This window comes from Myotis daubentonii, chromosome 1 (assembly GCF_963259705.1).
Source record: "Myotis daubentonii chromosome 1, mMyoDau2.1, whole genome shotgun sequence".
Classification (NCBI taxonomy): Eukaryota; Metazoa; Chordata; class Mammalia; order Chiroptera; family Vespertilionidae; genus Myotis; species Myotis daubentonii.
The window spans coordinates 132,612,465-132,640,345 of record NC_081840.1 but is presented as its reverse complement, the minus strand read 5'-3'; the positions used below and the strand labels follow the sequence as shown (position 1 = coordinate 132,640,345).

At 43.8% G+C, this 27,881-nt stretch overlaps 1 protein-coding gene across 6 annotated transcripts in view; it reads left to right on the top strand.

Annotated features, from left to right (window-relative positions):
• Positions 1–27,881, top strand: part of TRDMT1 (tRNA aspartic acid methyltransferase 1) — a 67,209-nt gene that overhangs the window by 2,478 nt on the left and 36,850 nt on the right. The window contains exons 1-2 of one of the 6 annotated variants that reach the window (XM_059660281.1): positions 6,861–7,482; positions 26,383–26,492. In XM_059660281.1, the coding sequence (XP_059516264.1) occupies positions 7,419–7,482; positions 26,383–26,492 (174 nt within the window). In that variant the 5' untranslated portion in view covers positions 6,861–7,418. Of the gene's footprint in view, positions 1–6,860; positions 7,483–7,776; positions 7,997–26,382; positions 26,493–27,881 lie in introns of those variants that run through there. The other 5 variants (XM_059660254.1, XM_059660244.1, XM_059660290.1 and 2 more) reach the window with 5 other exon arrangements.

Here is a 27,881-nt window from a genome sequence, read left to right as displayed (position 1 = left end):
TCTGAAATAAATTAATAAGCATTTTAAACATTCATGAAGTTCTTTGAAACTTGCAGGCCTATATTATCATTTATTATTGATATTATCTTATTATTCAAATATACTTTTGCCATCTTCTGAAACATAGTCAATTTTAGTCATTATGAATTCCCTGAATGACTAAACATAGAACAAATTCCTTTGGGACTTGTACTATATTTTCACTCCTCAGTCATTACCTTAGATGGAAATGCAACACTGATAGTCTTGATTTGCAGAATTCAGTTAACTCTGTAATATAAGGGGTATTGGCCTCTGGTGCATTCCAGCTGCGAAGTTGTGCTTGTGTAGTATAATGTTTACATAAGTGACTTTGAAAACTGATAAGGTCAATTTTAACAATTTTAAGTAAATAACAAAATTGGTTTGTTTTTATCTTACATGGTGAATCAATACAGTAATGGGAGTACAATGGAACTGTTATGTAATTCCATGTCAGTTATTTTTATCACTATGGATCAAATGAGAATGATGCTAACTGATGCCGCAGTGTATCTAAACTAGTACCTCACTAGCAAGGATGAAGTGAAAAACCTTGCAGATGATTTTCCTCTGGATTTTGGTTTGTCAGTACTGACAACTATAGCAATGAAAAAAAAAAAAGACTGTGAAGAAGAATAAGGGCTTTTGTGGAGTTTGAGCGTGTGTGTATGTGCCTTCTGTGTGTGTGTGTGTGTGTGTGTGTGTGTGTGTGTGTGTGTGTGTGATTTCCTTTCCCTGGTCTTGCTGGATCTGGTTTGTGGGATTTAGAACTCAAACAGTTCTCCATGTTCAGATAAATTACTAGAGAAAGGAGCACAGTAATAACAGCTCTCGAAACCATTACATTTTTATCTCCTGTAGTCCCATCGTGGGGCTTGCTTTTCCACCTGAAATAATGCAGGCCTCACAGAAAACAATACAGAAATACGTCTGGTTAGATAACGTGCCAATTAGTCTCTTGGTAGTACATTCTTTTTGAAAACATACTAGAAAAACAATTTCTCTATATAATTGTTAGAAAAAAATAGTTGTATTTTATGCTATGACAAAGTTGTTCAGAAAGTGGGAAGAAGCCAGTATTTATTGTTCTAATGTATGTATATATGTATATATATATATATAATTAATAATTGAATACAGACAACTACCTTCTTAACAAATATTATTTCTGTTTCATAGATGCAGAAAGTATTAGGAGCAGGATTCATATTAATCTACCTGTTCTCAGGACCATGTTTCTTGCACTGTATTAAGTTGTCTTTGCAGGAGTGACTGGGCAGAGAATCTATAATAACAAAAGCATAATATGCTAGGCTGGACGACCTTCAGACGACCTTCGGGACGAAGCCACAGCTGCTTTGGGCCTCGAGTCTGTTATAAATGTTAGCAATTAGCCTTCGAGATGGTTCCTTTTTTGTGAAGCAGAATTAACCTGTTTGTCTGACCATTATAACACGCATTGCCCTGTCACTTCAGGTTTCCTTCACTGAGCTCACAAGCTGCCTTCATTTCTCAGGCCGACCTGTCTGTTCTCAGGAAGCAGTGCATTCTCCTGACTAGGACTGCTTTGGTCTGGTCCCTCGGCTACATCTCAGGGTATTCCGGAAGGACCTCTGGGAGAAACCTGAGTTGGAATTTCCTGCTCTCCACTTAGTCATGGGCTGGGACAGGTTATCTAAACCTCTGGACCTCTGTGTCTCTGTGTCTCCATCTGTACAACTGAGGCTGGAAGAAACCAGTGGTTTACGGTCATGTCCTACAGGGTCACTTAAAGGCAGCTATGGGGGCCAATGGGGGTGGAAGATCTGGGCCTCCATCGCCAAGCTTCAGCAACACAACAGCTGTGTGCGCGCGCGTGTGTGCTCCCCCTCCCCCTCCCCTCCCCCTCCCCCTCCCTCTCCCTCTCCCTCTCCCCCTCCCCCTCCCCCTCCCTCTCCCTCTCCCTCTATGCTCTGATTCTAGGTGACATTTTATTTGAACAAAGGGTGCTATATCTAAAAATAGTTGGAAAAAAACACTGGAAAGCAGGCCTTCTAGCTGGGCCTAAGGAAATAGGTTCCTTCTAGTTCTAACTTTCCATGAGCATGTGAAAGCAGTTTTAAAGACAGAGAATTTCACTACCTTTAACTAAAATGTAATGTTGAACATTTGATGAAAATCATTTTTTTAAATTTCATTTATTTTTTAACCATTTTTAAGTTACATTTTTCAGAAATAACCTCAAAGAGAAAAATCAGTGTCAAATCTTTGAGGACTTTGAAATGGCAAGCTACATGACAAACTTCATGGTGGCCATGCTTTTCATCACAAAGCCTATAATTCTGCTCCCCTTGATTCCAATTAAAAATTATTCTTTTTCTTCTTTAGAGGTAAGTGTAGAGAGTATTGACAACCAAAAGTCACTAGACTTTACCTCACAACAGAAGAGTTCCACTCCTCTAAGACACAAGGTTCGTCCTTTTCCGTCTGCTCTTTTTCTCCTGGAAGTTTATCATGTCATTGAGAGAACACATCCACTGTCTCCTGTTTCTTTTCCCCGTGACAGCCTATGAATAAGATGACTGGACACCAGAGAAAAAAGACGAATGTTTGGCTACAAGGTCTGCTTTTATGTGGGTCCCTTTCACTCCGTATTTTTGGGGCACTTGCTTTAAATCAGGTCCAATATGCAATAATTGAGCAATTGCTGTTCATGGAATGATGGGCTACCCAGGAGGGTCATGACTTGCAGAGACAGCCCCTCTCTAGGTCCTCCGCCCAGCAGGGCTTCCTGTGGTGATGGGAACGTCCTCTCTCCTTGCGGAGCAGCACAGTCGCCAACAGCCATGGCGGCCGTTGGGCGCTTGAAAGGTGCCCAGTGTGACTGCTGAGCTAAATTTTGCAAGTTAATTAAACTCAGATCACCAAATGTGACCAGAGGCTACCCGATGGACAATGGAGCTCTAGAGAATCAATGAAATTTTTATTTATTTTTGAAATTTTAAAAATAGTGCTATGCTTTGGAAGTAGAAAGTATTAAATTGTTTTTTAAATTATTACTATTATTATTATTATTGGCTCCTTTATGGTCAGAAATAGAGTATAGAGTTTTACACTTTTAAAGTTGTTTTGATTAAAAGTTTCTTCTGTGCCCAGCACAAGAAAAAAAAACCAATAAATGATTGGATGATACTGATAGCTTCGCCCTCACCTCTACCCCAGGTCTCCCAGCTCATACTTCCTGCTTTTAAGGTCACTTGGACAGTTTTGCCCTAAGACTGCCAGGCCTGTACACCCACCTTCCCAGCTCCCCTGGCCTTTCTGGGAGTTAAGAGCTAGGCGTTTGTCTCTCCCGCTGTGTGCTGCTGCCTTCTGACTTGCTATGCGTCTACGCTCAGCACCCCTTCAGTCGTGCCTATGGCTTCCGGACCTCCAGCCTTTCCTTCACTCTGCTCCGGGCAGGCTCCTCCTCCCACCAGCTCGCCTAGGGCCTTCGATGCCTGTGCCATCTGGACCACTCTGTAGCCTGATGATCTGACCTTGTTTAGGGCCCAGTGTTCGGTTACGGCTCCTAAAATGGGCATCACCAAACTGTGATTGACTCCAGGGATCAGTCATGCCACATGACACAGCTGAAGGGACTGGGAGCGCATCACTCAGAGAATGTTATTACATAGATACTATTTATAAAACATGCACGTATATTGTGCTAGGGCTAGGCACTGGGCTAACTGCTTTAATTTTCACATAATCCTTACAGCAACCGCGTGTCCTATTTCTACACGTTGCAGATGTTGCTAGTCTCAGAGAGGTTGGGTGACTTTCTCCAAGTCACCAAGTTAGGAAGCAACAGATTTATGATTCCTGTTTACACTCTTTGACTCTGAAGCTTGCAGTTTTAACCGCAACATAATTCCTTACAGAACACAGAGAGTTCTTCACAATAAGTACAGAGGGCAAATCTCAAAGGAACTGGATTTTAGGTCACTCTAAAGAAGAATTTTTAGTAATTCAAGCCCTTCACCACCACCCCACGCTGTGAAGTACCCTGGGCCTCTCATTAGCAGCTCTCCAACCAAGGACTGGTGCTGGCTGAGCAGAAACACCGTAAAAGGCATTTAGAATAAGTGGAACTCACAAGTGGCAGATGAGCACCCCGGGCCTTTCCAATTCAAGTTTCTTCTGAATGTAATTTCCTCTCTTGAGGACATTTTTGCCATTTACTCCCATATGACTACTTTTAAAATTTTTTCCATGTAATTCATAAAGACCACTTTTTCCCATGTAAAACCAGAATGCAATTTATTCATGATTCCAATTGGCATAAGAGGGTATACTCTACCTGTGGGTGAGCCTGTATAGGAATCCACCTCATGTTTCACAGAGGAATAAAAAATTGCCTGGATCATGGAACCTCAAAAATGATGTCAAAAAGTATGTTAAGCATTTGACAGACTTTAATTTAGTTAGATATTAACGACCAGAGAAACACAGGAGAGGAAGAATTGAATATTATTAGATTTCAAGTTAATAATGATCCCTTAAATAATTGAGTATGCTATTATCATTTTAATATAATCATTAGAATTATATTGTAACCTTTAATTATTTCTAATATACTTAACATGTGCCAGGTGATAAATAGCATTTTTAAAAATCCTCATCTGAAGAAAGAGAGAGAGAGAAAGAGAGAGAGAGAGAGAGAGAGAGAGAGAGAGAGAGAGAGAGAGAAACATTGATCAGTTACCTCCTGTGCCCACCCTGATCAGGGATCGAACCTGAAACCTAGGTATGTGCCCTACCTGAGAATCAAACCTGCATGGGCTGCTGCTCCAACCGAGCCACCTAGCCAGTGCATGAGAAGCATTTTTTTACAAGTGTGTTTTCTCATTGTGTGTGTGTTTTAAAAATATATATTTTATTGATTTCAGAGAGGAAGGGAGAGGGAGAGAGAGGTAGAAACACCAATGATGAGAGAGACATTGATTGGCAGCTTCCTGCACTCCCCGCACTGGGGATTGAGCCTGCAACCTGGGCATGTGCCCGGACTGGGAATCAAATCATGACCTCCTGGTTCCTAGGTTGATGCTCAACCACTGAGCTATACTGGCCAGGCATGTTTCTCTGTTTTGAAGGAAAATGCACTGAATATCCTGAAGTCCACGTTTTGATATTTGTATTTTCAAAAAGGATGCTGAGTTTCAATATATATCTTCTTTTTAACATTTATCTGCCCATCCTATATTCCTCCTCAACTACTCCTGATTGGGGCATTCCTCCCACCCTCAACTCACAAAACTTGTGCAAGTGGTTGGAAGAGAACGCACACATAATCCAAGGGGCCTAACATCTACAGCTATCTTCTATGGAGATAGTTGTACATTATGATTGTGGAGAAGTTTATATTCTTGAAATGACTAGCACACACGATAGTCTTTAGAGAAGAAATACTGTGTAAAGAAATTATGTGGCATACACTAGTAGGAAGTCAAAACCGGGCTAAAGAGAACTGAAAGGAGTTGGTGATAGGAGCAGGTGGAATCTGTATTTCAGAGAACTGTATGGGGTGCATTAAGGAACTGAAACAAGCAGGGGTGCCTAGCCTGGGGATCTGGAAGGAAGGTTCCACTTGAAGTGTGGGTCTTGAAGAATTCTAGGCAAGTAAAGTAGGCATATAAGTAGGAAATGGTGCTTGGGGAATGCTGAACCATCTGATTTACAGTGGAGTTGGAGTTCAAGAAGGGTGAAAGCAAAGTTAACAAATAAAGGTAAGTCTGGGGTTCTACTGTGAAGACTCTTCACAATATCAGAGTGAACCGTCTGTAACCAGCCTGTGTGGGGATGAGATTCTACCTCCTGTTCTCCCAGGAGGTTGGTATTTTTCATGAACTCTTCCACATATTTCTGTCCTGTCTCTCCCCTCTAGGGTAAGATCCTTGGTCATATTTATTTTGATTTATAGCACTAATGCTAAACAGATTCTAGATTTATTTAATGTGTTGATTATTGACTGTATATGGCATGATATCTATTTACGGCATTAATATTATGTAGTACATATTAGAAAAGTTTGCTTCATGCATCGTATATGATGTTAGTGTGTGCATGATTTCTGTGAGTTGGTTTAAGAGCACATTTGCTTAAAGCAGATTTTTGAAATGTCTCCTTTCTAGATCATTTCAATTTGAGCGGATAATTAACATGTGGCCCGATCAGGACCGCCTTTGCAAGCACTGAGTCAGCCACAGGGCCTTCCTGAAGCTGCATGGCCCGCAGCAATCATTTCCCTTTCTTCCTTCCCCTTCATGATACCGATGAAGAAACCAGGCTCAGTGCAGAGTCACACACAACCAGTTATTGGCAATGCCAGGGCTAACCTCAGGTCTCTGCTATCTTTCTACCACGCAACCCTTCTTATCTGAAATAAGTGACCAAGAAATGCAAAACATGTGAAGTATAATACACTTTTACAATTTAAACATTCATAGGACACATCAATGTGGATCAGACAGTTCTGTAGTTCAGATAACAGTAGTCATACTTTTAGTTGTTATGTTAGCACACGTGCAAAGTTTCTGAGAAATCAGTTAACTTAGTACAAGTGGTCCTCCCTCATTTTTTCTTACAAGACCCGAGGCGGTAATGGGAACAACACAGGGACACTTCATAATGAGAACATTGCCTCTCCGGCATATAGCCTTTTTTTCTTTCTTGGTCTGTAATCCAATTTATAATAAGTTGGTCACTGGACCATCCTGGAGAAGCAAGGCCCTAGCCCTTGGAGGACCATAAATAGTCCCATATTGCACTGATCGCATATCCTATGGAGGGGTGTTTTCCAAGCTAAAATATAAGTAGCGCCGCTACCAATGGTAGCAGGCACCAGGGCTCTGCTGCACAGGTGCTACTTCCCTCAGTGTAACTCTGGGACCTTCTCTGGGGAAGAGGCCGGTCAGATTTATCGCCATGACCCAAGCACGTGTTAGGTGCTCCAGGCTGATGGGAAAAGGTTGGAACAATTCAGGCGTTCGAGGGACTTCTGGAAAAGCGGCATGCCTGAAAAGTGAGTTTTCTGGATTCCAATGATTTTGAGGCAAAGGCAAACTTTGCCCCTCCACTGAGCTCCAGATTCCTTCCTTCCCAAGGCCCTAGAAAACACTTAGAAGGGTGACGAAGCGTACATGAGACCACAGAGCGGCTGCTATTCACTGGTGAGACCTCACTGTTCCATGCCCTGTGTCCCCTGTCGGCCCCTCCAGTCCCAGGCCCCAGCTGCCAGGTGAAGCCCTGAGCCTGAGCTGCAGGAAGGGGCGGAACTGAAAAGCCGCGGAACCCGAGGCCAGGGCGCAGCGCCGGCGGAGGGAGGAGAAGTTGGGGACCGGCAGGCCTAGTTCCGGGGTGGCGGTGGCGGCGCGGGAATGGAACCCCTGCGGGTGCTGGAGCTGTACAGCGGCGTGGGGGGCATGCACCAGGCGCTGAGAGGTGAGAGTGCACCGAGCGCCTCCATTCCCGCCGGGCGCTGTTCGGAGCTCTGGCTCCAGCGAGGGGAGGAGCGGCGAGACGCCGGGGGCGGAGACGCTGGGAGGCGGGGGGTGAGGGCCTCGGTTGTCCTGGAAACAGCGCCTGCGGGCCGCCGCCTCCCGCTGCTCTGTGGGGGAGACTCTTCTTCCTGCCCCGAACCTTTGAGAGCTCAGTTCCTGGGTCCTGATCCTCCAGGCTGGGCTCTGAGCCATCCTACAGGGAATCCCCGGGGCGGAGGGGCGAGGCCCCGGCCGGTGCCGACGCCCAGGCCCAGGGTGGCAGCGCCGAGCGGTGGGGGAAGAGGGTCCCAGCCCCGGAAGTCCCGTGGGGAGGGGCGGTCGCTGGTCCTGTCGGGTCTCCCTGGTGACCCCGGGCTCTAGGCGATCACTGCGGTTCCCGGTAGAAACAGTGAACCCCGAGAGCGGGTCCCTTCCCATCACTAGAAGCCACACCCTTCGTGGTGCATCCAGTGTAGGTGCGTTTAGGCGCGAGAGGGGTCGAGTTGGAACTCAGTTGCTCTGTGACCTTGGCTGGTTCGTTACCATTTTTGAACCTGTTCCCTGGCTTTAAAGTGTGCAAAGTAATTCTTTCAGAGAAGGGTTAATGTGAGGAGTGAAGAGAGGGAGCATACAGTTTAATAATGCCTGGTAGATTGTAGCCGCTTGGCACTGTAGCTTTTATGGACCTCTTCCAGTTTGACTTTTTAAAATTTTCGGTGCTAAGTTGGGACTGAAAAGGTTGGGGTTTTTTTTTTGGTTTTTTTTTGTTTTTTGTTTTTTGTGATTTTCACTCCAAAAAGATGGATTGAGCAAGTCCCTGTTCTGGCCAGGTCCTGTGCTGGGCACCGGAGACAGAGAGACAAATAGACTTTGTGCATGTTTATACTTAAATTACCAAGACAACCACAAAACTGAAACGTCCCCGCTTCCTTTTTTAGTACCAAGGGTAACAAGAGACTGAATAGTGTAAGATACAGACAATGTGGAATGAGTTGAGCATGTAAGTTTTCTGAAAATATGCATTGTTTTGATTTTAGACTAGATTATTGTTAAATTTTTATTACCAGTTATCGGCTAGCTCTCCCCTGTTCAGTTGTCATATCAAAACTTAGCAGCATGAAAACAAAATCCAGTACAATTTGCTTCCTTAGTTAATTTTCCCTCAGATCTTGAAACGCGATTTGAAATGTTGCTCAGCACTTCACCATATGCTGTTGTTCAGCCACTCCGTAAGTGTTGGGTATTGCAAGGATAAATGTGCTCCTTATATCCTGGAGCATAAATCCTGATTTCCTCGTTAAGCATGTTTTCTAAAAGTTGAATTAATTCATTCAACAACAAAAGACTTGATTTTGTGCCAGTGACTAAGTCAAAAATTATGAGAATATTTTTAAGGCTTTTGATAATAATAACTGATTGCTTTTCAGAGGTTTATGAACTACATAGTCTTCAGAATTGGTATTATCCAGTTTTAACTTTTGCTAATTTGATAAGGGCAATTGCATAATTTTAATTTTTTTTTGTTAATGAAACACTTACATATTTTCTCTCCTGTCAGCCAATGCAACCTGAATTTGTACACATATTTATTTCTGTTATCATTGCCACCATTGTGAACCTAAGCTATATATACTTTCTCTTATTTAAAATATTGAAGTAATTTCCTCATTGCCCCCCTGCCTCCACTCTGCTTTCTCACTCCATCCTTTCTCCACATAGTAACAGAATGATCTTTTTGCAAAGTAAACTGGATCATGTCACTTCTTGCTTAACTGGCTTCCATTTAATGTTAGAATCACAGCCCCATATTCTTGCTAGGCCTGTGACACCTGGCTTCTGTCTGCCTCTGGTTCTCTTTTTCAGGCACACTGGTCTTCTTTGTCTATATTCTCAAACCCTCATGTTCCTGCTACATTCTGGCCTTTGCTATAGTCTCTATCTATCCACAGTGCTTTAGCCCCAGACTTTTCCAAAGCAGATGCATTTCATTTTCCATGTCTTGGTTCGTATGTGGCCTCTTCAGAGTAGCTTTCCTTGGCTGACCCTGTGATCCACAGAGCCTTCCTGCTGCCTCTGTGCTAAATTAATGTTACATAATATGACAGTACTTGAATATTTCAGCTATATTCTTTCATCATTTATAATGAAAATGTTCATAAATCTAATTTTGGATTTTCTCATAGGGAAAATGATGGGGGATTGACCTTTATTCTAGTTGTTTCATATTTGGACACATACGTACAGCATATGTGTGTGTGTTTGTGTGTGTGTGTATAGTTTGATCTTAGAAAAAGGTTGGGAAGGTGCACATTGTCCTATTACCAATATTAACTCCTTGAGAGTGGATTAGGGATGATGGTCTCCCTGCTACCAGTAAACACACGAAGAACATCTGAGCCACAAGACCATTGTACTTGCTGTTTCCTCTGTCTGGAATGCTGTCCCTAGAGAGCCACATGACTAGTCCCTTGTCTTTATTTTATTTTATTACTTTATTGTTATTGTTGACATTATTACAGATGTCCCCATTTCCCTCCCCCTCCTTTACCCACCTCTACCCAGACCCTGACCCCCTTCCCTCTGTCCATCACCACACTGTTGTCTGTGTCCATGGGTTACACATATATGTTCTTTGGCTAATTCCTTCACCTTTCATCCAGTCCACCCTCCCTCTCCCCTCTGACAGCTCTCAGTCAGTTCCATATATTCATGCCTCTGTTTCTATTTAGTTCATCCATTTATTTTGTTCATTAGATCCCACATATAAGTCTTTCTCTGACTGGCTTATTTCACTTAGCGTAATTATCTCCATGTCCATCCATGCTGCTTCTTTTTTTATGGCCATGGAGTATTCCATTGCTGTCTTCAATATCGTCTTCTCAGACCGCTATAGAAAACTGCAGCCTCTGCCCATTCTGCCTATCCCCCTTCTTGTTTTATTTTCCTCTTAGCATGTATTGCTGCCTATTATACTACGTATTTTACTTGTTTATGTTTTTAATCAACTACCTCCCCTTCTAAAATGTAAGCTCCTTGAGGGTGGAGATATTTTTGTTTGTTCTGTGTGGGATTTGCTTATTTTCCATGTTGTTCACTGCTATATTCTCGGCACCTAGAGTAGTGATTGTTGCATAGTGGATGCTCAATAAACATTTGTTGAATGAGTACATTAGTTATAGAGCATGGACATTTTAAAAGTTGATGATATTGTCAACTTATATTTTAAAGGGATATATCCAATAAATTGTGTTACCATAAATATGCTAATATAACATTTAAACTGACATAGTTTATTAGGTGAAATTATTTTAACTTTTTGATTATTAGTGAAGTTGAATATTTAAAAATGCCATTTTACATTTATATTCTTTTTGTCTTGTATGATACATTTAGAAAGGGAACCCTGGTACACTACTGGTGGGAATGCAGACTGGTGCAGCCACGGTGGAAAACAGTATGGAGTTTCCTCAAAAAATTAAAAATGGAACTCCCATTTGACTCAATGATCACTTCTAGGAATATATCTTAAGAAACCTAAAACACCAATCAGAAAGAATATATGCAGCCCTATGTTCATAGCAGCACAATTTGCAATAGCTAGGATTTGAAAACAGCCCAAGTGCCCATGGGTTACTTGGATAAAAAAAGTTGTGGTACATTTACAGCAGTAAAAAAGAGGGAATTCTTACCATTTGCAACAGAATGGATGGACCTAGAAAGTATTATGCTAAGTGAAATAAGCCAGTCAGAGAAAGACATGTATCACATGATCTCACTCACATTCTAATGAACAATATAGATCTAGAGACATAGAAGCATGGAACAGACTGACGAATTTCAGAGGGAAGGCAGGGTCGAGGGTGGGGTGGGGAGAGAGTAACTGGGAAACATGCATATATGCATAACCCATAGACACAGACAATAGTGTGGTGAAGGCCTGGGAGGGATGGGTGTGGGGTGAAGGGAGTCAATGGGAAAAAACAAACAAATGAGACATCTGTAATACTTTCAACAATAAAGATAAATTAAAAAACAATAAATTGGGAAATATTGAAACATACATTTATTCATTCAGAGCGCTATTATTGAGTGGTTTCTATGTCAGTTACTGTGCTGGGGATGCAGTATTAATAGGACAACTGTTTTCTTTTTGTCCAGAGATTATGGTCTACTGGGAAATACTGATGCTATACAGGTAAAAAGGAATTTAAAAATAAAAATCATATGATTCTCATGTAGGAATAAACTGTTGAGGATTTAGATTATATCTTTTCAATATTAATTCTACAAATGCCCATGAATATTATAATAAATTATAGCTTTCTGTTTTCACTTGGAATAGCTTGAATTTTTTTCAAAGCCAGAAGTGTAACATCTTCCAGTCTTTGTCTCTGACTTCTCCATCCCACATTACATCTACTTCTCTGACTTTAATCCTTGTCCATCCTTCTTGTGATGACATTGTGCCTATCTGTGTAACCCAGGATAATCTTCTCTTTTTAGGGTCCTTAATCATATCTGTAAAGTCCATATTGTCATGTAAGTTCTGCCTACCACACCTAAGGATATGTGCCCAAATATAGACTTCTAAGTCCAAAAAATGTGGTACTCAAATCCTCCCACCACCGGATCAAAATTATAACTAAACTAGAGGGCCCGGTGCACGAATTTGTGCAGGAGTGGGGTCCCTAGGCCTGGCTGGCAATCAGGCGAGGGATGAGGCACGGGAGGTGGGCCACCAGCCCCAAGGAGGGAGCGGCCCTCGACCCCCCTTGGAAAGGCGCCACATCTGCTGACACCTACCCCTGGTTCCCCATCCCAGCCTGGGGCCCGAAGGCCATGGCGGGGTTGGAAGAGGAGGCAATGGTCATCAGACCGGGCGTGGAAGGAACGGATACCAGACACCAATGCCAGCACCCCACCACCACGTGGTTCCCCATCTCCCCCTCCCTCCCCCTTCCCTCACCACCATGCCACCACCCTGTCGGGTGGGCAGCAGGCTGATAGGGGCCCACCATCCTGGAGGGAGGGATGGGGAGAGGGACTGCGGGCAGTTGGCTGGCCCTGGGAGGTTGGCTGTGGGTGCACACTGACCACCAGGGGCAGCTCCTGCATTAAGCATCTGCCCCCTGGTGGTCTGTGTGTGTGTCATAGCGACTGGTCTACTGGTTGTTCCAGTCATTCTGGTCATTTGATTGTAATGGTTGCTTAGGCTTTTATATATATAGATAACAGAGCAGCTATTATTCAGAACTGTCTGAATCTAGCTGAATGGAAGTTTTACAACTAAGATATAAAGAAGAAGCCATGCCATAGCCCAGTGGTCGGCAAACTCATTAGCCAACAGAGCCAAATATCGACAGTACAATGATTGAAATTTCTTTTGAGAGCCAAATTTTTAAAACTTAAACTATATAGGTAGGTGCATTGTTATTAACTTAATTAGGGTACTCCTAAGGCTTAGGAAGAGCCACACTCAAGGGGCCAAAGAGTTGCATGTGGCTCGTGAGCCGCAGTTTGCTGACCACAGCCCTAGCTGGTTTGGCTCAGTGGATAGAGCATTGGCCTTCGGACTGAAGGGTCCCAGGTTCAATTCCAGTCCAGGGTATATGCCTGGGTTGCAGGCTTGATCCCCAGTAGGTGGTGTGCAGGAGGCAGCTGATCAATGATTCTTTCTCATCATTGACGTTTCTCTCTCTCCTTCTCTCTTCCTCTCTAAAATCAATAAAAATATTTGTTAAAAAAGAAGAAGAAGCCACATTGAGACTGGTAGGCGGGGCAGAGACTTGGAATGACCTAGTCCCACATCCCTGTATATTGGATAAAAATTGGGAGGGATGTGTCGGTTGCAGAGGTCCTCCCTGAGAAGCAAGTGGTCCCGGCCCCACACCAGGCCCAGGATTCCAGTGGCAGGAAGACAGGTCCCCATAACTTCTGGCTGTAAAAACCAGCAGGAAGTGTGGCTGAGTGAGTTGGAGGGCAGATGGAAGCCCAGGCAGTTTCTCTTAAAGGGCCCACACATGGACCTACTCGGGTTCATTCCCTCTCAGTTCCAGCAGTAGAGCAGCAGTTCAAAAGGCATCAGGGACATACAAGCAAGAACTGAATTGTCTGGCATCAGGGTGAGAGCTGGTGGAGGGAGGCAGCTTTCTGCCAGACAGAGTGCTGGCAGAGCCCATGGTTCCTTTTTTGAGACCCCCTGACCCCAAAGAGCTGGCAGATGGTCACCACATCTGAATCTCCATCCACCTGGCTATCACTGTTCATCCTGCCCTGGGGATTCCTTTAGGCCTTGCCCCACCCACCTTGTGGGCCCACCCAAACTGTTTCCATTGTCTTTTTCATGTGAATGGCCTGGCTGGGCTCATGTTTCAGACTTTCCTAAAATCTCTCAAACAAGCAGCATCTGGCCTCAGTGTGCCCTTTACCTCTGCTACATGACCCCAGTTCCGGAACTAGCAGCAGCCGGCCTTGGTTCACGGCTTGGCCTCACCTGGCCACATCCAAGCTCCACACAAATAGCAGCCATATGTAGATTACTTTGTAGCACATGCCAGGTGGCTCTGGGCGAAACACAGGCTGTGGCTGACCTTTGCTTGCACATCCCAGTAGGCCCCAGAGCCAGCACACCCAGTGGAAGGCTTCAGACCATGTGGAAGCACAACCCAATCACCTACATAAGTAACACACTCAAGGGGCAGACTCAGTGGGCACCAGAGCCCCACTTAAATAAGTCTTGCTCCATGGGGTAGGCTCCTGATCCTCCACAGTGATAGGTGGTCCCAGCTAGTCCCTGCAGCCAATAGCATGGAGGTAAATCCCTCCCAGTGTTGTGCCAACAGCATTCAAGGCTCAACTACAACTGGAGGGTGTACACAGGCCACGTGGTGGTCGGGGGGGGGGGGGGTGTCACACCTAGAGTGCCCAGCTCTCCTGGAATGATTGGGGAGGCTGTGCCACTGGATGCTATGAACGCTTACTACATAAGCCACTCTACCAAGCCTGGGAGACATAGCAGCTCTATCTAATACATAGCAATGGGCACAGGGAGGCTGCCAAAATGACAAGACAAAGAAACATGGCCTAAATGAAAGAACAGAACAAAACTCCAGAAAAAAAATAAAATGGAAACAAGCAATCTGTGAGATGCAGAATTCAAAACACTGGTTATAAGATGCTCATTTAATTTAGTGAGATCTTTAATAGCATAAAAAAAGACATGGAAACCATGAAAAAAAAAAAAAAAGCCAGTCAGAAAAGAAAGACAGAGAATCTTAACAAATGAATGATTTATAGGAAATTAAAAGTGGAGTAGATAAAGCTGAGAATCAAATCAGCAATTTGGAATATAAGGAAGCAAAACTCATGTAATCAGAACAGCAAAAAGAAAAGAAAATTTTAAAAAGTGATACCCTGCCCAGTTAGCTCAGCTGGTTAGAGCATCATTCCAATATGCTAAGGTTTTGGGTTCAATCCCCAGTCAGGGCACATACAAGAATGAACCTATGAATGCACAAATAAGTGGAACAACAAATCAGTACTTCTCTCTCCCTCTCCCTTCCTCTCTCCAAAATCAAATAAATTTTTCAAAATGAGTATAGCATAAGAAACCTCTGGGACAATTTTAATCATACCAAAATTTGTATAATGGGATTGCTGGAAGAAGAAGAGAGACAGCAAGAAATTGAAAACCTATTTGAAAAAATAATGACAGAATACTTCCCTAACCTGGTGCAGAAAATGGACGTACAAGTTCAGGAAGTGCAGAGAGTCCAAAACAAATGAACCCAGAGGCCCACACCAGGACACAACACTAATAAAAGAGAAAAATGGTAATTGGCGTACGACGATACCCTTTTCATTGGCTAATCAGGGCTATATGCAAATTAACTGCCAACTAAGATTGGCAGTTAACTGCCAACAAGATGGCGGTTAATTTGCATATGTAGGCACAATGCAGGGAGGCGAAAGGGAAAGCAGGAAGAAGCCCCCTGCCACTGACAGTGATCAGAAACCCAGGGGGGAGCTAAGAGCTGGGGGCAGGGCAAAGGCAGCCCTGGGGCCGCCTTTGCCCTGCCCCCCAGCCATGATCGGAGAATCAGGTGCCTTTGCCGCCCTGGCCAGTGATAGCAGGAAGTAGGGGTGGAGCCAGCGATGGGAGCTGGACACGGTCGAAGCTGGCAGTCCTGGGAGCTAAGGGTCCCTTGCCTGGGCTTAAAGCGGAGCCCACGATCGCGGGGCCGCTGCAGCTGCGGGTCCCCGCTGCCCGAGCCGGACGCCTCAGCCAGAGGCGTTAGGCCTGGGCAGGGGCGGAGTCTGCAACCACGGGGAGCTGGGGGTCCCCTGCCCAGGCCTGACACCTCTGCCAGAGGCCTCAGGCCTGGTCAAGGGGCCGATCCGGTGATTGATGATCGGAGGGTGATGAGGGTCAACTCCTCTGGCCGAGGCATCAGGCCTGGGCGGGGGGCGGAGCCGGGGATTGGGGGGATATGATGGTCTCCTTGCCCAGGCCTGAAGCCTGGGTCAGAGGCATCAGGCTTGGGCGGGGGGTGGAGCAAGCAATCAGAGGGAGATGGGGGTCCCCTGCCCAGGCATGATTCCTGGGCCAGAGGCCTCAGGCCTGAGTGGGGGCCAGAGCCAGTGATTGGGGGGAGATGGGGGTCCCCTGTCTAAGCCTGACACCTCTGGCGGAGACGTCAGGCCTGGGCAACTGGCCGATCAGGCGATCGGAGGGTGATGGGGGTCTACGCCTCTGGCTGAGGCATCAGGCCTGGGCAAGGGGCAGAGCCAGCAATCGGAGGGGTCTGGGGGTCCCCTGCCCAGGCCTGATGCCTGGGCCAGAGGCATCAGGCCTGGACTAGGGGCAGAACCAGTGATGGGGGGAAATGAGAGTCCCCTGCCCAGGCCTGACGCCTCTGTCAGAGGCGTCAGGCCTGGGCAAGGGGCCGATCCTGCGATTGGAGGGTGATGGGGGTCAACGCCTGAGGGCTCCCAGTATGTGAGAGGGGGCAAGCTGGGCTAAGGGACACTCCCCCCACCCCACACACCCAGTGCACGAATTTCGTGCACCGGGCCCCTAGTAATAAATAAAATGCAAAAGGTCAAAGATAGAAAATCTTAAAAGCTGCAAGAGAAAAGCAGTTACCTACAAGGGAACTCCCATAAGACGCAGTTGATTTCTTAACAAAATTTTGCAGGCCTGAAGGGAGTGGCAAGAAATATTCAAAGTGATGAATAGTAAAGACCTACAGCCAAGATTACCCAGCAAAGCTCTCATTTAGAATTGAGGATCAGATAAAGAGATTCACAAACAAGGAAAAGCTAAAGGAGTTCATCACCACCAAACCAGTATTATATGAAATGTTAAAGGGTTCTTCTTTAAGAAAAAGAAAAGACAAAAAATATGAACAATAAAATGATAATAAATACATATCTATCAAGAATTGACTGTAAAAAACAAAATAAACTAATAAGCAGAATAGAAACAGACTCATAGATACAGAGAACATTTTGACAGTTGCCAGATGGGCGGGGGTTGGGGGAATGGATGAAAAGGTGAAGGGATTAAGAAGTACAAATTGGTTGTTACAGAATAGTCACAAGAATGTAAAGTACAGCATGGAGAATTTATATACAAAAGCCTAAGTGACCGTTACGACTGAATGACGGGAACAACCAGTTGGCCAGTCACTGATGTGCACTGACCACCAGAGGCCAGATGCTCAATGCAGGAGCTGTCCCTTGGTGGTCAGTGTGCTCCTACAGCCAACCTCCTGTGGCTGGCAAACCTCCCCACCCCCCATCCGACAGGCCCTGTCAGGCAGAGCCGGCAGGGCCCTGCCAGACAGGCCCCAACTGGGACTGGGCAAGATAGCCCCAATAGGCCCTGATCGCCAGGCCTAGGGACCCCACCCATACATGAATTTTGGGCACTGGGCCTCTAGTATAGTCAATAATCCTATGTAATAAAGAGGTAATATGCAAATTAACCCTCACACCCTCACAAGATGGCTGCCTACGACCAGGCTGGCAGGGGGATTAGGGAGAGATGACCAAAGGACTGAACAAGCAGGCTGCGTGGGGCGACCAGGCCAGCAGGGGGGCAGTTGGGGGCAACCAGGCCGGCAGAGGGGGGATGTTGGGGGCGACCAGGCCAGCAGGGGGTCAGTAAGAGGTGACCAGGCCAGTGGGGGGGGGGCCGTTAGGGGCGATCAGGTCGGCACGCAGAGGCAGGCAGTAAGGGGCAATGAGGCCAACAAGGGGGGGCAGTTAGGGGAAAACAGGCAGGCAGGCAGGTGAGTGATTAGGAGCCAGCGGTCCAGGATTGTGAAAGGGATGTCTGACTGCCGGTTTAGGCCCTGGGATTGGGCCTAAACCAGCAGTCGGACATCCCCCAAGAGGTCCTGGATTGGAGAGGGTGCAGGCTGGGCTGAGGGGATCCCCCCCTCCCTGGTGCACAAATTTCATTCACCAGGCCTCTAGTATTCTAATAATCATGTATGGTGTCAGATGAGTACAAGATTTATCATTTATTGGGGTAATCACGTAGCAAGTTATATAATGTCTAATTGCTGGTGTACACCTGAAACTAATGTAGTATATCAAATAATTGAAAGTAAAAAATGCTTAAAATTGATAAGTCCAAAGCAAATTTTTAGGCTGTAGGTACATACTGCCAAAGTACTCTCTATAACACTGAATCTTCAATTGATGGTCCTATCTACCTGCAGTGAGACTTGTTGTCACACCCAGCCCTTTCTAGCATGTGATATATTTTTTTAAATATACTTTGTTGATTTTCCACAGAGAGGAAGGGAGAGGGACAGAGAGCCAGAAACATCGATGAGAAAGAAACATCGATCAGCTGCCTCCAGCACACTCCCCACTGGGGATGTGCCCGCAACCAAGGCACATTCCCTTGACCGGAATTGAACTTGTGACCCTTGAGTCCGCAGGCCAACGCTCCATCCACTGAGCCAAACCGGCCAGGGCCTAGCATGTGATATTTTTAAAAGGCTTTGTACTTTATATGTTAACTAGAGGCCCGGTGCACAAAAATTTGTGCACTCGGTTGGGGGGCTTCCTCAGGATGGCCTGTGCCCTCTCGCAGTCTGGGACCCCTTGGGAGATGACCACCTGCTGGCTTAGGCCTGCCCCCTGTTGCATCTGCACACTCTCCACCTCCACCTCCACTTAGGGCATCAGCTGATGTCAGTAACAATGAGGCTCAATTGGAGGGAGCCTGTTTGAGCAGCTATGCACCCTTGCTGCTCCCTCCTCGGCTGACTTCCTTGTATAAAACACCCCTTGATTTTCAGTCTAAGGATTTTAGACAAAAATAGCATCTTATATATGGAAAAATACTGTATTTCCACTTCATTAAGTGGACATAAGGAAATTGAGGATTAGGGGCTACATAACTAAGTGTCAGATCCAGAATTTGAACATGAGTTCTCTGACTCCATAGGCTGTCTTGGCATGATACCCACTCTATATAAGGCTTCCTATGCTGTTCAGAGAGAGCTGTGCTACCCAGTATGGTAGCCACAGCCATATGTAGCTATTGAGATTTAAATTAATTAAAATTAAATTAAATGAAAAAGTCAGTTCCTTAGTTGCACTAGCCACATTTTAAGCACTTAGTAATCACGTAGCTAGTGACCATATTGGACAGCACAGATACAGAACATTTTCATCATTATAGTTCATCATTGATGTACTAAGCAGTTTTAGAGTTTCAAGTTAACTCTAATTTCAACTGCCTATTAAACTTTCCTTTAGGGATCAGATATGTCTCTGGAAATTGAGGCTTCCTGCATGCCCAAGGATAAGGGTGATGCAGGGCTGTGCAGGATTGTGCGGCCTCTACCAAACTGCTTTTTTTCCTTGCTTTTCTTCTGCACAGGGAAGCTTAAGGTATGGTAAGAAAGTGAAAGCAAGGGAGGGAAAGAGAGAAAGAGAGAAATAGGGAAAGTAGTAGCTGTATTAACTACCTCAATATGCCAACATCATTTTAAGTGGACTTTTCTAGAGACTTACTGGAAAAATTTCTTACAGCTTAACTTGTTTTCTCAAGGTCCTCTTCAATATTCATTTCCTCCTCTTCTCTTTATATTATCTGGCATAGCATCTTTATTTTCCTTTCAAAGTGAACTCTGTCGATGTGCCTTTTTTAAAACATTAATTTAGCACCTCACTTCCCCATGTCTGGTCTGTACACAAATCTCAAACAGTTCCATCCACTTTCTGATTGAAGGGCTGTTGTATTTAGTCAGATCTGTGTAACAGTGATCTAATAGCAGGAGTTGGGCCCTAGCTGGCTTAGCTCAATGGATAGAACTTTGGTCTGGGGACTGAAGGTTCCTGGCTTTGATTTCGGTCAAGGGCACATGCCTGGGTTGTAGGGCTCGATCCCCAGTAAGAGGTATGTTGGTGGCAGCAAATCAATGATTCTCATTAATGTTTCTATCTCTCCCTCTCCCTTCATCTCTGAAATCAATAAAAATATATTTAAAAAATATATTTTGGTTGGTCACAATAAAAGCAGGGGTGGGGAAAGGCCGTTTGGGTATTTATAAAGTCATTTACAGGCCATACAAAATTATCAACTTAAAAATTAGCTTGCTATATTTGGTCAAGCATTTAATTAACTCAACCCTAATGCCTTGGCAGGGCCAGACAAAATGATTTGGAGGCCTTATATGGCCCACGGGCCAGATGTTCCCCACCCTTGAGTATGTCTGAACCCAAAGTAAATTGGTTTTGGTTGACTACTAGTTAAACTTCTAAGGATTAAAAATTTTGTTTTTTAAGCTTACTTTTTATATTATTTCACAGAAATAATTTGTGATTTTTGAAATGCAAAAGTATTCAAAACAAAACAACAAATGTAACTTTGCTAATAGTGATAAAATGTTTGGCAATGATTTTAAATTTAGAGTCCTTGCAGGTCTGGTTTTGCTTAGTACTTTTATTCTTAATGAAGCTATTACTTTATTTATTTATTTTATTATTATTAGTTAAGGTATTACAAATGTGTCCTCATCCCCCCCATTAACCCCCAACCTCCCCCCCCCCCCCCGCCCCACACACTCATGATCCCATCCCCCTGTTGTCCATGTCCATTGGTTTGGCTTATATACATGTATACAAGTCCTTCGGTTGATCTCTTCCCCTTACCCCTGCCCTCCCCTACTTTCCTTCTGGGGATTGATAGCCTGATCGCTGTTTCTCAGTTTTTGGATCTGTCCCTTTTCATAAGTCTATGTTGTTCTCTATAATCCACAAATGAGTGAGATCATGTGGTATTTATCTTTCTCTGACTGGCTTATTTCACTTAGCATGATGCTCTCCAGTTCCATCCATGACGTTGCAAATGGTAAGAGTTCCTTCCTTTTTACAGCAGCATAGTATTCCATCGTGTAGATGTACCACAGTTTTCTAATCCATTCATCTGCTGATGGGCACTTAGGCTGTTTCCAAATCTTAGCTATGGTGAATTGTGCTGCTATGAACATAGGGGTGCATATATCCTTTCTGATTGGCGTTTCTGGTTTCTTGGGATATATTCCTAGTAGTGGGATCACTGGGTCAAGTGGGAGTTCCATTTTTAGTTTTTTGAGGTAGCTCCATACTGTTCTCCACAGTGGCTGCACCAGTCTGCATTCCCACCAGCAGTGCAGAAGGGTTCCTTTTTCTCCACATCCTCTCAAACACTTGTTGTTTGTTGACTTGTTGATGATAGCCATTCTGACAGGTGTGAGATGATAATGCATTGTCGTTTTGATTTGCATCTCTCGTATAATTAGTGACTTTGAGCATGTTTTCATATGTCTTTTGGCCTTCTGTGTGTCCTCTTTTGAAAAGTGTCTATCTAGGTCCGTTGCCCATTTTTTGATTGGATTGTTTATCTTCCTTTTGTTAAGTTTCATGAGATCCCTGTAAATGTTGGAAATTAAACCCTTATTGGTGGTATCATTGGCAAATATGTTCTCCCATGTAGTGGGTCTTCTTGTTGTTTTGTTGATGGTTTCCTTTGCTGTGCAAAAGCTTTTTATTTTGATGTAGTCCCATTTGTTTATTTTCTCTTTATTTCCATTGCCCTAGGAGCATTATCAGAGAAGAAATTCCTTCGGCATATGTTTGCAATTTCGCTGCCTGTGGATTCCTCTAGTATTTTTATGGTTTCCCGTCTTACTAAAGCTATTACTTTAAATGAAACAGACATTGGATGTATTCAGCTGATCGTCCATTTCACAACTAGATGTCAGTGTTATCATACCCGATTAGATGTCTCAGGTGTGCTTTTAAGGAGGTAATTCAAATAATTACTCACCTATATGAGATGTAGATCAGAAAATAAATTGTAAAGAAGGAAAAGAAGAAATGTACTTTTTCGCTACTACTAAGCAGAGTGACACTTCCACACAATTTTCCAGAAAGAGTGATCAGAAAAAGAAGGAACATTATTGCTGTTGAAATGCTGTGTGTGTGTGTGTGTGTGTGTTTGTGCATGCATGCATGATTCTTGCTTGCTTAAATAATTGTATTAAACAACTTCAGACACTTTCAGTTTGTTGCCTATATTGCAGATTACATCTTTTATTTAGCAAAACAATTAAATTATTCAGTGAAGTTTATTTAATTCTGAGCTTTTATCATGGTTAGTAGTAGCTTAGTTCTTGACCTGAATTATAATAGGTGATTTTGCAAAGTGATCTTTATATACTGATTTTTTTATTGTTTAAAAGCCTTTTTTATTTATGTTTTAAGATCTCTGATGCTTTTGACAAAGATATAGTTTATATTTTTATTTTATACTAGAGGCCCAGTGCACAAAAATTTGTGCACTTGGGGGGGGGGTCCCTCAGCCCGGCCTATGCCCTCTTGCAGTCTGGGACCCCTCGGGGGATGACCACCTGCTGGCTTAGGCCCGCTCCCCAGGGGAACAGGCCTAAGCTGGCAGTCAGACATCCCTCTGACAGCCCAGGAGCCCTCAGGGGATGTCCACTTGCCAGTGGGGACCAGGCCTAAGCTGCAGTCAGACATCCTTAGCGCTGCTGAGGAGGCGAGAGGGGCTTCCACCATCACTGCTGTGCTGGCAGCCGTCTGCCTGGCTTGTGGCTGAGTAGAGCTCCCCTTGTGGGAGCGCACTGACCACCAGGAGGCAGCTCCTGCATTGAGCGTCTGCCCCCTGGTGGTCAGTGTGTGTCATAGTGACCAGTCATTCCCAGTTGTTCTGCTGTTAGTATCAATTTGCATATTACCCTTTTATTATATGCTTGGTGCATGGGTGGGAGCTGGCTGGCTTGCCCTGAAGGGTGTCCCGGATCAGGGTAGGGGTCCCGCTTTGGTGCCTGGCCAGCCTGGGTGAGGGGCTGAGGGCCATTTTCAGACTGGCCACACCCTCTTCAGGGAGTGGGGGTCCTGCTGGGGTGCCTGGCCAGCCTGGGTGAGGGGCTGATGGCTGTTTGCAGGCTGGCCAAGACCTCCAGCAGGGACCCTCACCCCATGAGGGTGTGGCCAGCCTGGGTGAGGGGCTGATGTCTGTTTGCAGGCTGGCCACAGTCCCTTTAGGTTGGGGGTCCCCGCTGGGGTGCCTGGCCAGCCTGGGTGAGGGGCTGATGGCTGTTTGCAGGCTGGCCACGACCCCCAGCCACCCAAGCTCCCAGTGGAGGCTGGCTGGAAGCAGGTATCTGGGATTTATTTATCTTCTATAATTGAAACTTTGTTGCCTTTAGTGGAGGCCACAGCCAGCCAGGGCTGGCAAGAAGCTTGGCTTCCTCCATCGCTGGGTCAACCAAGCCTCCTGCTTGCTCCAGCTCTGTGGCTGCCAGCTGCCATCTTGATTGGGTTAATTTGCATATAGTTGCTATGATTGGCTGGTGGGCGTGGCTTGGGTGGAGCGAAGGTATGGTTAATTTGCATGTTTCTCTTTTATTAGATTAGATTATGGCAAGTAATTAGTTATTTAATTTACACTCAATTGGAGGTAGCCACCTGTGATATTACTAACAGGAATTCAAAGTTCCCTGTGACCTGTATACAAGGCAGCAGGGTACCTAGGAGATAATTGGTCCTAACCCAGTGTTTTGAGCCCAGTAGATATTTTGTATTCTCTCTGTCCCATAATAATAGTAGCAAGTGAATAATTAAACAGGAATTATTGGCGAATGCAGCTGTAAGTTATGTTGTAGTGCAAAATTGTGAAGCCTTCAATCAAAATCAGTGTTTCATGACATCTGTCATTTGTTTTGACACATCTTTCAATTTTTAGGTTAATCTAATTATTACGAATTATAACTATTTTTCTAATTTCATCTGCTGATCGAAATCAATTGTTTTATTTCAGTTGAATATCAAACCCATTGTAAAAGTAAGATGAAAAAAAGAGTTTTCAAGCAAAGATCGAGTTGCGATTGTCCATTTTTTTTTAAAATATATTTTATTGATTTTTTACAGAGAGGAAGGGAGAGAGATAGAGAGTCAGAAACATCGATGGGAGAGAATCATCGATCAGCCACCTCCTGCACATCTCCCACTGGGGATGTGCCCGCAACCCAGGTACATGCCCTTGACCGGAATTGAACCTGGGACCCCTCAGTCCGCAGGCCGACTCTCTATCCACTGAGCCAAACCGGTTTCGGCAATTGTCCATTTCTTGATGCATCAAAAGAAAAATGGAAAGTTGCAGAAAGGTCCAATTACGTTAGCTGCAAAACAATTTAAGTGCAACAGAATGACCATATCAAGAATTTGGAAACGTGCTTCTGAAAATAATTGTCAAGGAGAATCTTATACTAATGTTGATTCTTTGAAAAAACAAAACTGTGGATGTAAATACAAAGATTATGGAGAAAAACTTGAAAAACTTAGACATATTCCTCTTGGCAGAAGAGGCACCATATTAGCCTTTGATTATATTTCTCCTGAAATACTGGATAAATACGTTTCTGTCACTTCAACAAGTTATGCTGGAAGCAATGAAGAACGATGTCTCCAATAATTTTAAGCTCACGCATATGGGGAAAGCAAAGCTTCGCAGCCAAGGGATCCTACCTATAAGTTTAAAATGCAGTAACAAAATTATTGAAAAATCCAGAAACTATCTGAACACTCAAAATAAAAATTAGGAGTACTATTTTTAATTTATTGTTCAATTTAATCTAGTTTTTTGATAATAAATGTTACATTCTATATTTATTTTCTTTTGCTACTATTATTATGGGACAAATTACATTCATCAACTGCTACTATTATTATGGGACAGAGGGAGTATATATTTACTTAAGAGACAGACATGCCCTTTTTTTCTCTCTGGCATCATCTCCTCTAGGCCTCAGTGAATGGTTGTGATTTCTAATGTGTGAGCCTTCTCTGTTGCCCCATCTTGTGTTTTATGTCTAGACGAAATTCTTGCAAGAGTAGGCCTTCCTTCCCCCAGCTGCCAGCACTGGCTTCCCTCTGGCACCCAGGATCCAGGTTTCCTTCGCAGCCCTGGCTTCATCTGGAAGGTCGTCCAGTCTAATGAACATATTATGCTTTTATTATAGATGCCTACTTCATGAACCCTAGCTCCTCACATCCTTTTTTTTGATACTTGTGTTATCTAAGCTCGTAACAGCAAATGAGTATTAAAGAAATAGCTATTGGAAGCTACTATGTAGTTTTGTAATATTTTCTCTGATGGTTTTCCTAAGAGGTCTAAAATATTTTTATTTTTAAAACTCTTCAATTTTTCCCTTGACTTGGAACAGGGTAAACACATAGTGTGTTTTGGGGAAGAAGGGCAAAGAAGATGGTAATTGCAAAATATAACAGCAGGTACTCTTACATATTAGTAGTTCAAATTTTGATTGCCATTTAAAGACTATGGCGGAATTTTCTGAATCTGAAAGCATTTTCAACATGCTTTTCTTTAGCAGCAAGACAGTTGAAGGTATGCCCTTGTAATTATTTTTCCTTACTCTTCTTATATTCTCTCCCATTCTGTTCAGATTTTTAATATTTGATCTGTGAACTTTTGTACATTTGGATGCCAATTAATTGTTCATCTCATTTAAAAGCTTACCTAAATCTTAAACGGCTTAATTTTGTGTCATGTGAGTTATATCTCAATCAGCCTATTACTTAAAAAAAAAAAAACTTACTGAAAAGCATTTTCAGTGGTATTGGGAGCAGCTTTGTGTTGATGTTAGAAGGTGAGGAACAAATAATAGCTATTTATCTAAGGTTCCAAGTGATATGGCTTTTAAGAATATATTTGTTTCCTATTTTTGGTTTAACTTAGGAAAACCTTCTATTTAACTCATAAATATATATCTTAATGGAGGGTGGGAAGCAAATGTAAGAGATAATGACTAAAACATGTAAATCTTATTTTTAGCTTTGGAATGCTGTTAGAGAGATGAACCAGAGGTACTAAATATTCCACTTCATACGTGGGCTGGTTGTCAGTTGATAATCTGAAATTCAACTAGATCAGCGATTTTCAACCTTTTTCATCTCATGGCAGACATAAACTAATTACTAACATTCTTCAGCACACCAAAAAATATATTTTTTGCCGATCTGTCAAAAAAAAAATCGGTATAATTTTGATTCATTCACACTGGACAGCTATTGTGTTAACTGTTGTCATTTTTTTATTTGACAATCTAAGGAAAAAGAATCAGTGTCCCTGACTAAATAGCCAGGTATTGCATGTTTTAAAAGTTTTTGTGGCACAGTGGTTGAAAATCACTGAACTAGATAATTGAAGAATTGAGGAAATGTACTACAAAATTCATTATTTTGACTTCTCTATAATGAAAAATCGATGTTAAGGACTTTACATTTTAAGATATTCCATTTCTCTTTACAGAAAGTGGTATACCTGCACATGTGGTGGCTGCCATTGATGTAAACGATGTTGCTAATGAAGTATACAAGTATAATTTTCCTCAAACACAGTTACTAGCCAAGACAATTGAAGTGAGTAGCTATTATTATTATTTTAATAAGCATATAGCAAGGAGAATGTGATTGAAAAACACTGCAAGATACTATTATCTTAATTCAATGATAAGTTATCTACACTAATAAAAGAGAAACATGCAAATTGGTATCACTCTGCTATGCCCACCAGCCAATCAGATGAGTGTGCAAATTAACCCAACAAAGATGGCGGTTGACTTGCTGATGTAGGCATGGAGCAAAGACTGCCGGCTCCGGCAGAGTGAAGACTGATGGCTGAAGAGGCTTGGCTTCTCCGCTGCAGCTGGAGCGAGCGGCTGCAGCGAAGACCTGGGTCCCAGGTGCCGAGGAAAACTGGTGCTGGCAGCCAGGGGAAGGGAAGGCCTATTGCACGAATCTTTTCGTGCAACAGGCCTCTACGCCTATGTAATAAAGCCCATCGACCAAACAGTGGGATGACCAGAACGACCGTTCAACCAGACGCTCAATGCAGGAGCTGCCCCCTGGAGGTCAGTGCACGGCGCTCCTACAGCGGGCTGATCCCCGCAGGCTGCCCCGCACCAGTGCACAAGTCACAGCACTAAAAGGTGGCAGTTACTAAGCACTGTCCTTTTGTCAGGCGAAGGCTGCTTACTTTCTTCACTTACCTATGATTTTATGTGTGTGTGTGTGTATGTGTGTGTGTGTATTAAATGTGTGTGTGTATAGATATATATCTATACACACGAAGACTGCCGGCACACACACACACACACACACACACACACACACACACACACTTAGTGGCCAGATTATTATGCCCAGCCAGATTATTATGACCACCTCATCAATACTTTGTTGGGTCACCTTTTGCCTTCAATACTGCGGTGATTCTTCTTGGCATTGACTCCACGAGATGTTGAAAGGTGATGCGAGGAATCTGACACCATGCCTGATGAATAGCACTGTCCAGTTCTGTGAGATTTGATGGTTGTGGAACCAGTTGCCTGATGGCTCTTTTAACTTCATCCCACAAATGCTCAATTGGATTGCGATCTGGTGATTGTAGGGGCCACCTAAGCAAGGTAAAGTCTCCCTCATGTCCTTGAAACCACTCCTGCACAATACGAGCACCGTGGCATGGCGCATTGTCTTGTTGGAAGAAGCCATCTCCATTGGGATATGCCATCAACATGATAGGATGAACTTGATCAGCAACAATACTTAGGTATGTTGTGCTATTCAGACGTTTATAATGGTCTGGCCCTCTAGCAACTTCAGTGCAAAATTTGCCTACAAACGTCAGGTGGTCATAATAATCTGGCCACTAAATATATATATGTGTGTGTATGTGTATGTATGCTAATATGCATATATATACTAGTATATATTCATATCATTCTACTGGAAGACACTATATTGCTATAT